This window comes from Mastigoproctus giganteus, chromosome 14, assembly GCF_048544385.1.
Source record: "Mastigoproctus giganteus isolate SK-2022 chromosome 14, ASM4854438v1, whole genome shotgun sequence".
NCBI lineage: Eukaryota > Metazoa > Arthropoda > Arachnida > Uropygi > Thelyphonidae > Mastigoproctus > Mastigoproctus giganteus.
In genome coordinates, this window is record NC_143588.1 from 59785871 (window position 1) to 59799932 (window position 14062).

A 14062-nucleotide genomic window follows, 5' to 3' on the forward strand; every position below is an offset into this window, starting at 1 on the left:
TATTTATTAAATAGGACTCACCTTTGACTTATTTTTAATATACTTGTATAATAAATTTATGCTTAATAAAATGTGTGTTAATAAAATTAATGGTCGAGATTCAGTATCAGATATAGCATACCAACTGCTAGCGATACGGCCATGATTGACGGGTGCTGACTCCGCCCAGTGTCATGTGATCCTTAACAGACGGAAGCAGCTGGCATGGCTGACCCCACTACGTGCCAGCCGTGTCGGCACGGAATTTTTCTTGATAGCAAAGAATGAGTACCGGCACCTATTTTTTTACAAAAAATAGCACTGGGTAGCAGCATCCCAAGAGAAATGTACCAAACTGTGTGGTACTACACTCAGGAAGTGGAAAGTGAAAAAGACCTGGGGTAATTGTACAGTCAGATGTACTTCTCTGAGCAGTGCAGATGAGCTGCTAGAGCAGGTTGCGGGGTTTTGTCAGAGACAAGGAGGTGATTATCCCTTTGTATAAGGCAATGGTCAGGCCACACCTTGAATACTGTATACAGGTCTGGAGGCCTCATTTTAGGAAGGATGTAGAGTTGCTAGAACAAGTACAGAGAGAGGCAACAAGATTAGTGAGAGGAATAAAGAGGTGCTCTTATGAAGAAAGGCTTAAGTTCTGAAAGTTGCAGCATTTGGAGACAAGGCACCTGCAGGGTGATCTGATTGAGATGTATAAGGCCTTGAATGGTTTGAGCAGGCTCAATGCTGACAGGATACTTCCACTTGCTCAGACTAAGAACCTGAGGGGGCATAGATTCAAATTGAGGAAAGACAGTTGTAGAATAGATGTGCAGAAGTTTGCCTTTAGCCAATGGGTATTTGATTGATGGAACAGAATTCCATCTGTTGTTGTGGAAGTTGATAGGTTAAATAAATTTAAGGCTGAACTAGACAAACATTTGGAGTGACAGGATGAGTGAAATGGGAAGGTTTTTTTTTTTTTTTTTTTGGCTGATGCTGTATAAGCTTGCTTTCTTGCATCATATGCCTCAACTAATGCTAAAAGGTGTGGGAACTACTCATAAGATTGAGAATGATAGTTGAAAAACAGACAGTGGATAAAAAGTTCATCAAATTTTAACCATCAAATATGTGAAAAGACAGTGCAAAACCTGAAGTGACTGTACAAGGTAACAACAAAATATTTAACCTGAATAAGAATGTTGAAAACAGGTTTGCAACAAACCTTTTGAACAAATCTGAACAGAACCAACTTTTTGGATAATATTAGAGGGGATAAAGCATTAATATTTCAGTATGATCTGAAGTTAAAAAGATAGAGCAAACATGGAAAGCAGTGATTCTAAAGATTTAAAAATAAATAAAATAAAAAAAAAAAGAAAAGCATGGATGGGCAAATCAAAATTCGAGACTATATGCACATTGTCAATCAGAATCCGTTCTCCAAGGAAAAACTATCAATAAAACATTTTACCTTTAAGATATGAAGAGACATGATCATGATCCATTTCTAATGGAAAATCAGATCATGCAAATGAAACACTCAACCTGGTTCCCTGATTTGAAAATTTAAATATCAAAATTAAGTATCAAAATTTTGTTGAAATGGATACATTTTGGTCTCTCTCTAAGAGAAGTCCAGATGCACGTGAGGACATTATCCAGAAATGCTTTCAATCATGAAACAAGAAAATTATTTTGTATAGAGCTTTATATATGACTTTATATTAAAGGAAACAAAAGCAAATTGGGAAGTATATTCAACTTATAAAGTGATTCCTGGGACTTTCTAGCCAAACCAGGGAACTGGAACTCATAAAACATTTTCAATATCTGTCTTGCTGATGGAATGCACTAAAATGGTATTGCAAGAAGATTTCTGCCAAATAATAAAGCTCTGCTTGAAAAACATTCAAATCAGTGTTTGCTCTTTCAACTAAAAAAAAAAAAGATTTCCCCCCTTAGGATAATAGGACAGTACGTTTTGCTGCTAATTTTTCTGGTTTGCTTTCCGTGGATAGTCTGTTCTCTCCACTGACAGTGAAGATTCAAGTTTATGCTTGCTTCAGAAAATGACATCATTTGTAAAGTGAGCAAAAGCTTGAGTCTTCACTACAGAAATAACATTGTTATCCATGAACCGACCTATAATTACTAATTTTGGTAGTCCAAGAAACCATATCATGGCATGTTTTGAGACTTGCTGGTCTCTCCTTTTTTTTTTTTTTGGTAGTTCTGTGGCCATAATGCACCTCCCAAGGTTTTTGCAGTACTTTGATCCAAGCCCGAGGCGGGATTCGAACCTGCGACCTTTGGGTTGCCAGGCAGGCACTTTATCCACCCGGCTAGCCCGGTCAGCACACTGGTCTCTCATCAGATGATGAGTGACCTTAGTTAATATTCTTGTATCAAATGATGAATACTGTAACAAGTCTAAATGAACAGTCAAATAAGCAGTGAGAGGGGAAAAAACTATTTGATTAAAAATGTAACAAAATCTGCATGAATATTAAATACATAGTACTGGGCTGTGTTGACCCATTGAAGTAATCTACATAGTTCAGTAAAACATAAAGAGGCATTAACACATGAGATCTACAGACCATGGTTCAAGCCATCATGACTGCAAAATATGGTTAACAACTGTATTCATCGTCAAAATGATTAACTGTAAACTCCACTAAACTACTGACATAATGAATATTTTCAATATAAGTATTTGAAATTTTAAAAAAAATGCTTATACTGCAAATTAGAAAGTTTTTACACTGAAAATAAAAAAGGATGATATGTTGCATTTTTATCATGTTTTAAAGAACTTATATAAACTGTGCCATTCATTAGGCATTTTTTATATATATATATATATATATGATCATTTTTAGCGATTTATTTTAACTCATTGCAGAATTATCAATAAAATTTGAATACTGTGTTAGCATGGAGTGCTTGGCCTCTCTCTCTCTCTCTAATAATGGTAATGATCATTAAAATAGCTAAAAATAAGTTATTTCTTAAAAAGGTCAATCTACCAATATCAAGTCATTTAATTAAGAGATTAAAGCTGAGCACTGTAGTAATTAAACTGTACTAAGCAAATAGTTCACAGTTAATAAGATTATATTCTTATTTAGCAGAAAATCAAATTTTTGGATGCTAATCAAAATTTTTGAGAGAGCTTTCCCAAATTTTTTTTAGCTGGACAGATTGTAACTATATATAATGGGCAATCTATATATTTTAGAAATATTTTAACATTATTTATTTACTCACTTTAGTTTGTCCGATTATCTCCATACCACAGTCTAGTAAATCTCCAAAAGCATTACCAAACTTTTTAGCTGAGGTTGCTAGATGAGTAGGTGGACCCTTAGACGATGCTACCACATTGGTTGCTGCTTCATTCAAATTTGCCGCTGCATTATTCAAATTACTCTGTAGTTCACTATATGGCTTATTAGACTGAGGAAACTAAAAATCATAAAAAAAATTCATGTGAGTACTAAAATTTTATGTTTAGTTTTAAGAAGCCTTACATTGTAATATTTTCATGTTATTTCAATTAGTAAAATGACAAAAAAAAATAACAATAAGTTAATATAAATCCACTGTGAAATAACACATTTGTATACTATTCTTCTTTGTAGAAATGTGAATATTTCTAGAGACAGTAAGGGCAGAGAGCTATGTGAATTCTTCCGTCCTGTGAAAACAGAAATGAATTATACATATAATTGGCGATTACTCTGTCTTCTAATCCAGTGGTCTCCAAAGTAGGGTGCGATTTGGTAGTTGTTGGCGCATCGGCTTCTGTGGCCATATTGCACCTCCCAAGGTTTTTTCAATACTTTGATCCAAGCCCGAGGCGGGAATCGAACCCGCGACCTTTGGGTTGCCGGGCAGGTACTTTACCCACTCGGCTAGCCCGGTCGGCAAGTAGGGTGCATGAGTTGATCCATGGAGTGATTTGGTAAGCAGAGCAAGAGATGGAATCCTTCCATTTGGATCAAGGTACCTATGAGGTGACTTTCTCTGCAATGACTATTATTAAAACCACGTTTAGAAACAAACTTAACTTGGAACCAGATCTTCGGGTAGCTGTGTCCCAAAATATGAAACCGAGATACACAACAATAACGAAAAATATTCAAGCACATTATTAAAAAAATGCTGTTGATTTGATTTATACTACTTTGTACTTTAATTTCAATTTTGTTTTGTTTCAAATTATATTGTGATCTTTTCAAATTATATGTGAATTTTATACATGTGATTCTAGATATAATGCATACCATGTAAATTATTTATAAATAAAACAAATAGTATTATTACATTAACTACACTCGTTACATTAATGATTTCATATCATTTTGTGCTTGAATTTCAATTTAATTTTATTTTGTAGTTTTCTATTTGTGATCTTTTAAAATTATATGTGATTTTAGAAATGTGATTTTAGATATAATGCCTTCCAAGTAAATGATTTATAAATAAAAAAAATATATTAAAAACTTATATATTTATTTTTTTTATTCCAGGGTGCATGCTAGTCCTTTTAAGTAAAATAAGGGAACGCAACCAAAAAAGTTTGGAGACCACTGTTCTAATCTCTTTTGGCATAAGTATATCAAACACTGCTTCCTCTGCATCTAAAAAATGGGGATTTCTCTTTTGTTCTTGGCATTAATTTTCTTTGAAACAACTTCTCACTCCATACAAATCTCAAATATCCTCTACCATGCAATATAGTTCCCACTTCTAAGGCAGTGCACCCAAAACCACTCTCAGGCTTCTAGCCTCCATTCAAATGAGGGCAGCCAGGTTAATTAATGACCTTCTCTTTCTACTGCATGCCTTTTTTATATATATATATATTTCATTGGCACTGTTCTTCTGAATTGGCATTATAATTCCCCCTCTCTCTTCTAAACCAATCCAAACACGTGCCACAACCAGTCAGCATTCGTTTACTATTCGGCTTCAAACTCACAGAACCAACTTTTCTTCTTCCTCATTTATCCCTTTAACTTTCGCTTTTGGAACAATCTTCCTTCATACGTATTTCCTGAAAATTACAATCTACAGAAATTTAAGTCTAATGCCAACAAGTATCTCCTGTCTTCTCACACTTCAACCCACACACAGTATAGGTACTATAGGTTCTAATACGTTATTTGGGGATTTCATAAAAAAAATACACATTAATAGCCTCTTAACCACTAAAGTAGGCTCAGATTTAATGCTAATACAAAGCTTTCCAAAGCTGGTGATGAGACATCCCAGAGTGTTGTTCCGCATTCCAAAGGATAATGCCAAATTTTAACATCACATCAGCATTGTTTTCATTGAAAATACTGATGTAACTGATTAATCAAAACAATTATTGACTAATGCATTAAAAATTTTACAATGTTTATTTCTCTGTGTGCTTAATACCAATGGCCAGTGAGCTCTGAACATATTATATCTCGTTGTAAACTCTGATGTAGTCCATTTGAGATGGTTTATGTGAAGCTTATGTACCACACACAAACTTTATGAGTACATCATCTGTATGATGAATGTTAAATGGATGATGTACCTCATACTTTTGGGCCGATATACTATTGATAGTCTTCTTTCACAATTCAATTCAATACACAATAGACTGAAATACACTTTGGAGTTGGAAGGAAATAACAGAACCAATTTTTTAAATCAATAATTTTAAATAAAATAACCAGTTCGAAACAACTTGTATCTTCAGAAAGGACACAGAGAGAGAAGTCCCTATAGAGGCAACCCCCCTTATAACACGGTACTTCCATAACATGGTTTCGCTCTACGACTGATAAATTGTAGCAATCCTTGCACAATACGCTACTTAAATAACATGGTTTGAGAATTGCAGCAAACCTCCCATAATACAGTATTTCTGAGCTTTTGTGCGAGAAAAAACATTTGATATTATGTTTAATGTAATTTTCAATACAGGCAATCCCATATAACAAGGTACTTCTAAGGTGCAATATAGCCAAAGTAGCCTTTGCGCCAAAAATATACAAACAACAACAACAAGGTACTTCTACAACATGGTTTCGTTCTAACATGGTTTGAGAATTGCTGGAAATCTCGCATAACACGGCATTTTTGAGCTTTTGTGCTGGAAAAACCCTGCTATTATATTAGGTGTAATTTTCAACGTTTCCATTCCTTTTTGCGAATCCCTGCTGTTAACTTACTAGTCGTTAATGCCTTCATGATATTTTTCTAAAGCACATTTCTGGAGGTCACTACCATAAAACAATTTGCAGTTTCCTCTTTATTGGTCTTTTCTGTTAGTGTAATCAATTATAAATGGGTAGTAAACTCTATCTCCTTGCATTTGTTATAGTACCGATAGCTGGAATTCTGTGGGCTTTCACATTATTATGGTGAAATGTGTCTCCCCTTCCATGAAATATTCAATCATATAAAAAACATAAATAAATTTTCAGAAACTCATTACTCCGTATCCCACTTGTGCGTATCATATTTATTGCAACTTGTGCACGCCGTGTTCTTTATCATTAATTGCTTATCATTTTTACTGTTTCAAATTTTACAACAATAAAAGAAAAAAAAAGTCAGTGAATAGAAATATCAGTTATTATGTACAGTACATATTACAGTAAGTATTAATTAAGTTATATATGTAAATGTAAATTTATTTTTATTTTGCTGACTGGAAAATATTCTTCTGATTTTCACGTATCATTTAAAGGGAGGTCCACTGCATTTTGTTGGGAGATCCCTGAATTCTGTGCTATTGAACTTATGCTTGTTGGAGATCATAAAAAATAATTGTGACTTCGAAGAGTGCAGTTCTTGACTTTTAAAGAGAGCAGAAAGTACACGAAATCTAGATGTGGCAGAAGAGATTCTGCTTAGCAGCAATGAAGAGGAAGAAAATTAAATGCATGTACATTATCTCACATATAAGTATCACAGTTTGTAAGGTAAGACGTTTGTCCAGTTTTTACTATTTAAGTTACTACTATTATAAAAATAAAGTTAAAATTAGGTTATTACTACCATAAAAATTAAGTTTCCGATAGTTATAAAAAAAAAAAAAAAATGGTGTATTTTTGTTAGCTTTTGGAATATAACCCCCTTTTTGTACTGGTTCTTATTCCCGTATAACATGGTTTCGCAATACGCAAGATTTTGTAGGAACCAAACTACTGTGTTATATGAGGGTTACCTGTATTGCCATTCTTTTTTGTGAATCTCTGGTGTTGATTCGCTAGTTGTTAAGCAAAAAAATCATCGGAAAATCCCCATGTGTGTACTTATTCTTATATAACAGGGTTTCGCTCTCATGATTTTGAAAAACCTCGCATAACACAGTATTTTTTAACTTTCGTGCAAGGGAAACCTTATTATTATGTTACTATTATATTAATTTTTCAAAATTTTTATTATTTTTTGTGAATTCCTGTTGTTGACTGGCTAGTCATTATGCAAAAAAAAATTATTGGGAAATCCTCATGTTAGGTTCTGTGCTATTGAACTTGTGCTTGTTTGAGATCATTTAAAAAAAAAAAAAAAAATCGTGACTTTGAAGAAGCATGACTTTTAAGGTTTTGGTAAAGTTATTTTGGTTTTTATTTGATCGTTTATAAATTTTTCCAGGTATGTATTACTAAACTTTCTTCTTAGTCTGTCAGTTCAAAAATGAAATCGGTGCGATAGTAGAATTTGCTGTCAGTAGGAGGGAAAGGTCTTGATGATATGATTACTGAAGATGTTCAAGAATTATTACTGGTAGGAAAAGAGGATAGCAAAGAGGATTTGGAAATGGCATTGGAGGTAAGCCAAATCAATTCAGTGGATGATAACACAGATGAAAATTCTGAAGTTCCAAATTTTACACTAACCTAGATTGCTGATTTTTTTTAAAGAGAGCATAAGATACACGAAATATAGATGCTGCAAAAAAGTTCAGAAGGTGAAGATATTCTGCAATAGAGAAAACATTCTCATTTGATGATTGTGCTTAGCAGTTGAGAAGAGGAAGAAAATTAAATGAATGTACCTTATGTGACATATATCTATCACAGTTTGAAAGATTTTTGTTCAGTTATTACCATTTTAAATATATATGAAATTTTCAATATTTATAAAAAAAAATAGTCTATTTTTGTTAGCTTTTTGAACATAATCCCCCTTTCTGTACTGGTTCTTAGTCCCATATAACATGGTTTCGCACCACACGAGATTTTATAGGACCTAACTACCATGTTATACAAGGGTTACCTGTACTTTTATTTGCACCATCTATTATTTTAGATTTGCACCAGAAATTATTTTATTCACAAAGATTTATAATGCTCTGAAATATTGTTACAAAAGTGCCGATCTACCAGAATTACAATATTTAACTAATGCTTTTTTTAAAGGGAAATATCAAAGGTGACGCAGAAGCCTATGATAGATATAAACTGGTCTGTCCACAAAGGAGGTTAGGCAGGCAAAAGCAGATTACAAGAAATCTTTGGCAAAGGATGCAAAAAAGAGCAAAGAGTTCTTTACTTACGTAAACTCTAGAAGGAAGGGGATGAATCAGATTGGTCCACTTGATATCGATGGTTCAACTGTTGATGATCCTGCTCAGGTAGCTAACAAACTAAATGAATATTTTGCATCGATATTCACACACGAGGAGTTATTCAGCGAGGGGAATGCCACAAGTGTATTAAACTCTGGCAGTAAGCAAGATAATCTTGTAATAACTGAGAGTAAAGTGGAGGAGAAATTGTTGAAGATAAACATAAGAAAGGCAGATGGGGTGGATGGAATCTATCCAGTTATATTAAAGGAGGTAGCAAAGGAAGTACCCATGGACTGGAGATGTGCAAATGTGATCCCAATCCACAAAGGAGGATCAAGGGGAGACACAGGTAATTACAGACCTGTTAGTTTAACTTCTGTTCCAGGGAAATTAATGGAGGCACTGGTTAAAGCATTGCAGGATCATCTAGACAAGATTTCAGTTACAGCTCGAGCATAGCATGGTTTTGTTAAGGGGAAGTCTTGTCTGACCAATTTGATTGGATACTATGATGTGATCACAAGGAAATTGGATGCAAAGAATAATTTTGATATCATCTATTTGGATCTTAGAAAGGCTTTTGATACTGTTGCACCTGGAAGACTGCTGCACAAATTGGAGCAGTGTGGCACTGGAGGCAAATTCCTGCTAGGGATAAAGGGATGGTTGAGTGGGAGAAGACAGAGAGTGGTAATCAATGGACACTGCTCTTCATGGACTAATGTTATTAGTGGAATCCCCCAAAGGTTTAGTGTTGGGTCCATTGTTGTTTTCTATATTCATCAATGATATTGATGATGGTATATCAGGCTTAATGTCCAAGTTTGCAGACAATACAAAGGTTTGGCAGGGCTGTTAATAACACTAATAACAGTACACTGCAGCAACAAAATATAGAAAAGTTGAGCAGATGGGCTGAGAAGTCGCAACTGAAGTTTAACATTGACAAATGTAAAGTACTGCATATGGGAAGCAGTAACCCCAGAGTAACATATCAACTATATGGTACTACACTGACAGTGGTAGAGAGTGAAAAGGACCTGGGAGTAATTTTGCAGGCAGATATGAAGTTTCTGAGCAGTGCAGGCGGTCTGCAAGTGTAGCTCATGGTGTCTTGTCAATGATATACAGGAATTTTTCTAGCAGGGGTAGGGAGGTGATTATCCCCTTGTATAAGGCAATGATTAGGCCACACCTTGAGTACAATATACAGGTCTGGAGGCCTCATTTTAAGAAGGATTTAGAGCTGTTGGAACAAGTACAGAGAAGGGCAACAAGATCAGTGAATGGAACGAAGGGTTGCTCTTATGAAGAAAGGCTTAGGTTTTGCAGATTACAGTGTCTGGAGACTAAGCACCTGCAAAGTGATCTGATTGAGGTGTAAAAGCCTTGAATGGTTTGAACATGCTCAATGATGATGGGATTCTTCCTCTTCTTCAGAATAATCACCTGAGAGAGCACAAATTAAAATTGAGGAAAGACAGTTGTAGGATAGATGTGCAGAAGTTTGCCTTTAGCCAGCAGGTAGTTGATTGGTGGAACAGACTTCCATCTTTTGTTGTGGAAGTTGATAGTTTAAATAAATTTAAGGCTGAGCCGGACAGGTATTTGGAATGAACTGAGGAGTAAAATCGGAGCTTTTTTTTTTTTTTTTTTTGGCTGATGCTGCATAAGCTTGCTTTCTTGCATCGTATGCCTCTACTAATGCTAATTTCTTTCGTAATTCTTATCTACATTGCTTTAACCAAATGGTTAGGTGGTAAGTTCATTTCTTCAAAAAGCTATGCTAAATATAGAATGATTAATATTTTGATGAAGAGTACTAATTTTATTTGGCCTGTTCCTGGTGATATTACAGAAATGCTAAATGAGCATGGTATTTATATAGAATATTAATTATGAACTGAAAAAATATTGTTATGCACATTGACAATTACTATTTACATCACTGGAAATGAGCTGTTGAGTAGTCATTTTATTCTTTCTTATTAACTGTATGCTAATGGATATTAAATGACACAAGTACTCATGTCTTCATTTAATCTTATGTTTAAGACTAATTCTATTTTTCATAAACTGATTTAAAAGTTATAACTGTCATATGTATTGAGTGGGAAGACCAAGGCTATTCTGAGTTAAATGATGTGAGAGGGATCAATGTTACAATGTGCAAATTTGTATTCAATATCTTTAACTTAGTTAAAAATGATTATTTAATGTATTGAGAAACTTATATTAGAAAGATCGATAGCACACTCTATAGCTTTAAGCAGTAGTCTGACTATCCAATCAATCAGATTACTGTATTAGTACTGTATTAGAGATATATTGTAAAGAAGCCACAGGCTTTCCACTGGCCAAAGAAAACAAAATAGGTAAAAAGTAGATAAAAAAACAGACAAATTATGAGGTTTTCCCCTCATGTAGGTAATCATCCAGTTGATCTTTGAATTTCTTCAACCTGTCAGTCTCACCTACCTGCAGAGGCGACCTGTTCCAGTAATCAACAACTTGCTAGCTAAAAGAAAACTTTCACTATCTACTCTAACCCCCCCACCCATAATATGAATTTATGGCTCCTAATTCTGGAATTACTTATAACAGTGAAAATTTTGTCTTCGTTAATTTTACTATTCCCTCTCAGAGCCTATTATAAACTTCAATCAGGATCCTCTAAGGTGCTTGATTACCAAGCACTCTAGCCCACAAAATTAGTTTTTCCTCATATGGTCTACCTTTTATCATGCAAGTCTCCCAGCTTTGGACCCTTAAAGAAGCTCAATGTCTTTTTTAGATGAAGTTGTTGTTATTTGGTTTTTAGGAGCATTAGCAACTAAGGCCATATTGCTCCGGGGATAAGTGGTGGTCATTCCCTGACCTTTTCTGCATCCTCTGTATTTGGTGGTCATGGGCTCAAACCCTAGTCTAATCAAGAAGCGTGTGCTACGCACTGCTGATCCTGCCCACCTGGCTATGGAGGCATCCTTTTAGATGAAGTCTCCATACCTAGACATTTTTTTTTTTTTTTTTTTTTATGAGAACCCCACACACGAGAGGTATTATAACCTATAGTACTTAGTACCGTGCTTGGGTTGGAGGTTGAGAAGACGAAAGAAGATATTTGTTGATATTGGACTTGAACTTCTGTAGATTGTAATTTTCAGGAAATACGTATGAAGGAAGGTTGTTCCAGAAAATGGCAGTTGAATGAATAAATGAGAAAGATGAAAAGTTGGTTCTGTGGGTTTGAAGTTGGACAGTAAATGGATGTTGGCTGGTGGCGGCACGTGTTCGGACTGTTTTGAAAGAGAGAGCGGGAATTATAGAAGCCAATTCAGAAGAACAGTGCCCATGGAAGTATCTGTAGAAGAGGCATGCAGCAGAAACAGTGCGTCTATGAGAAAGCGAGTGGAGAGACTCTGTTAGAGATGAATCATTAATTAACCTAACTGCCCTCTTCTGAATGGAATCAAGAAGCCTGAGAGAGGTTTTGGGGGCACCACCCCAGATGTGGGAACAATATTCCATGGCAGGGCGGATTTGCGATTTATACAGAATGAGCAGCTGTTTGGGAGAAAAGTAACGCCAAGAACGAAAGAGAAAACCAAGTTTTTTAGATGCAGAGGAAGCAATATTTGTAATGTGCTTGTGCCAAGAGAGATTAGAAGTCAGGGTAATCCCCAAAAGAGATATATCATTTTGCCTAGAAATCGGAGTGTCACTAAAGATAAGCATAGGAGCAGAAGAATCCTTTTTGCAAGATATAAGACAAGATTGAGTTTTAGAAGGGTTGAAATCAACTAAGTTGTCTTTGCCCCACTGGAGAATTACCTGATGATCGGCATTTAAGGAATTGGCAGCAGATTTTCGAGAACTTGAAGCTGATTGAGCTGGACAAGGTTTCTCAAAATGGAAAGTTGAATGCAATGTGCTATCATCGGCAAAACTATGGATAGGATTTCCAGTCAATGGAAGAAGGTCATTGATATACAAGAGGAAAAGAGTGGGGGAAAGAACTGAACCTTGGGGGACACCGGCATTAGTGGAGAAGTTAGAAGACAGAGAGCCATCTACCATCACCCTCAGTGAGCGATCAGAGAGAAAACTGGATAACCAATTACTAAAAACAGTTGGCAAACCATAAGATGGAAGCTTGTTTAGAAGACCTTTATGCCAAACACGATCAAAAGCCTTTGAGATGTCAAGAGCAACTACTTGTGTTTCACCGAACCTTTCCATTGAATTAGTCCATAAATGGGTAACATAAGCCAGAATATCACCAGTGGATCGACACTGACGGAATCCATACTGGCGATCGTTGATCAGACGGAAGGTTTCTAGGTAGTTTAAGAGTTGGCGGTTAATTGATTTCTCCATTACTTTAGAAAGAGTAGAAGTGATTGCTATGGGACGATAATTGGATGGGAGGGATTTGTCACCCTTTTTAGGAACTGGCTGGATATGAGCAAATTTCCAAGCAGAAGGAAAAACACCTTTGGAATAAGAAAGTGAAAAAAGGCGGCAAAGAATAGGAGTAAGTTCAGGAGCACAGGTTTTGAGAACAAGTGGAGAAATACCATCAGGACCTGGAGCTTTCTTAGCATCAAGATTCATCAAAATCCTTCTGATATCCTTTTGACGGAAGACCACAGGAGGCATTGAATGGAGCGTGTTAGGAATGGTGGGAGGTGTTTTACCAAGATCATTAATACATGAGCTCGAAGAAAAATGGGATGCTAGCAGGTCAGCTTTATCCTTGGCTGAAGTGACAACAGAACCATCTGGTTTGGACAGAGGTGGGAGCAGAGATGGGCAAAAGTTGCGGCCAATAGCTTTGGCAAGAGACCAGAATGCTCGGCTACCATTAGGGCAAGAAGCAAGTTTTCTACTCTTAGCCTGTTCAAACTCTAGTTTGGACTGATTAATAACTGCTTTACAATTGTTGCGCGCTTTGGTGTAGGCAGAAAATGAAACTGAAGAATTAGAAACAAGCCAATTACGATATGCAACGTTCTTCTCTTGGACAGCCTTAGCACATTTATTGGAAAACCAAGGTTTAGATAAAGGACGAGATTTTAAAGTGGAGTGTGGGATAAAGGATTCCATTCCTGCAAGAATAATTTCACTGACACGATCTGAGCAAACGTTGACATCAGAAGTTTTGAAACAGTAATCAGACCAAGGAAAAGAAGAAAAGAAGTCTCGCAGGTCATCCCATTTTGCATTCTTGTAATGCCAAACAATACGAGGTTCGGAATAGCCATGAGATAAAGGTTCCATTGGAGAAGAGACAATCACCAAGTTGTGATCTGAAGTGCCTAAAGGACCTCTCACTTCAACCTTGTACTTAGAAGGGTTGTTTGTGAGACATGCAGTATTCCAAGTGCAGTCTCATAACTATCTTACACAGTAGGATTATAACTCCCCTATCTGTAGGCTATTGTTCAATAAATCATTGATAGGACACCAAGGGTTTTCCTGGCTGCCTGTTTACACTGCTCAGAGAACTTT

The 14062-nt window shown here is 35.8% G+C and overlaps 1 protein-coding gene across 5 annotated transcripts in view; it reads right to left on the reverse strand.

Annotated features, from left to right (window-relative positions):
• Positions 1-14062, reverse strand: part of rhea (Talin_middle and talin-RS domain-containing protein rhea) — a 771509-nt gene that overhangs the window by 265758 nt on the left and 491689 nt on the right. For all 5 annotated transcript variants that reach the window (XM_090388755.1, XM_090388752.1, XM_090388753.1 and 2 more), the window contains exon 33: positions 3253-3450. In XM_090388755.1, coding sequence (XP_090244881.1) covers positions 3253-3450 — 198 coding nt within the window. The remainder of the gene's footprint in view (positions 1-3252; positions 3451-14062) is intronic.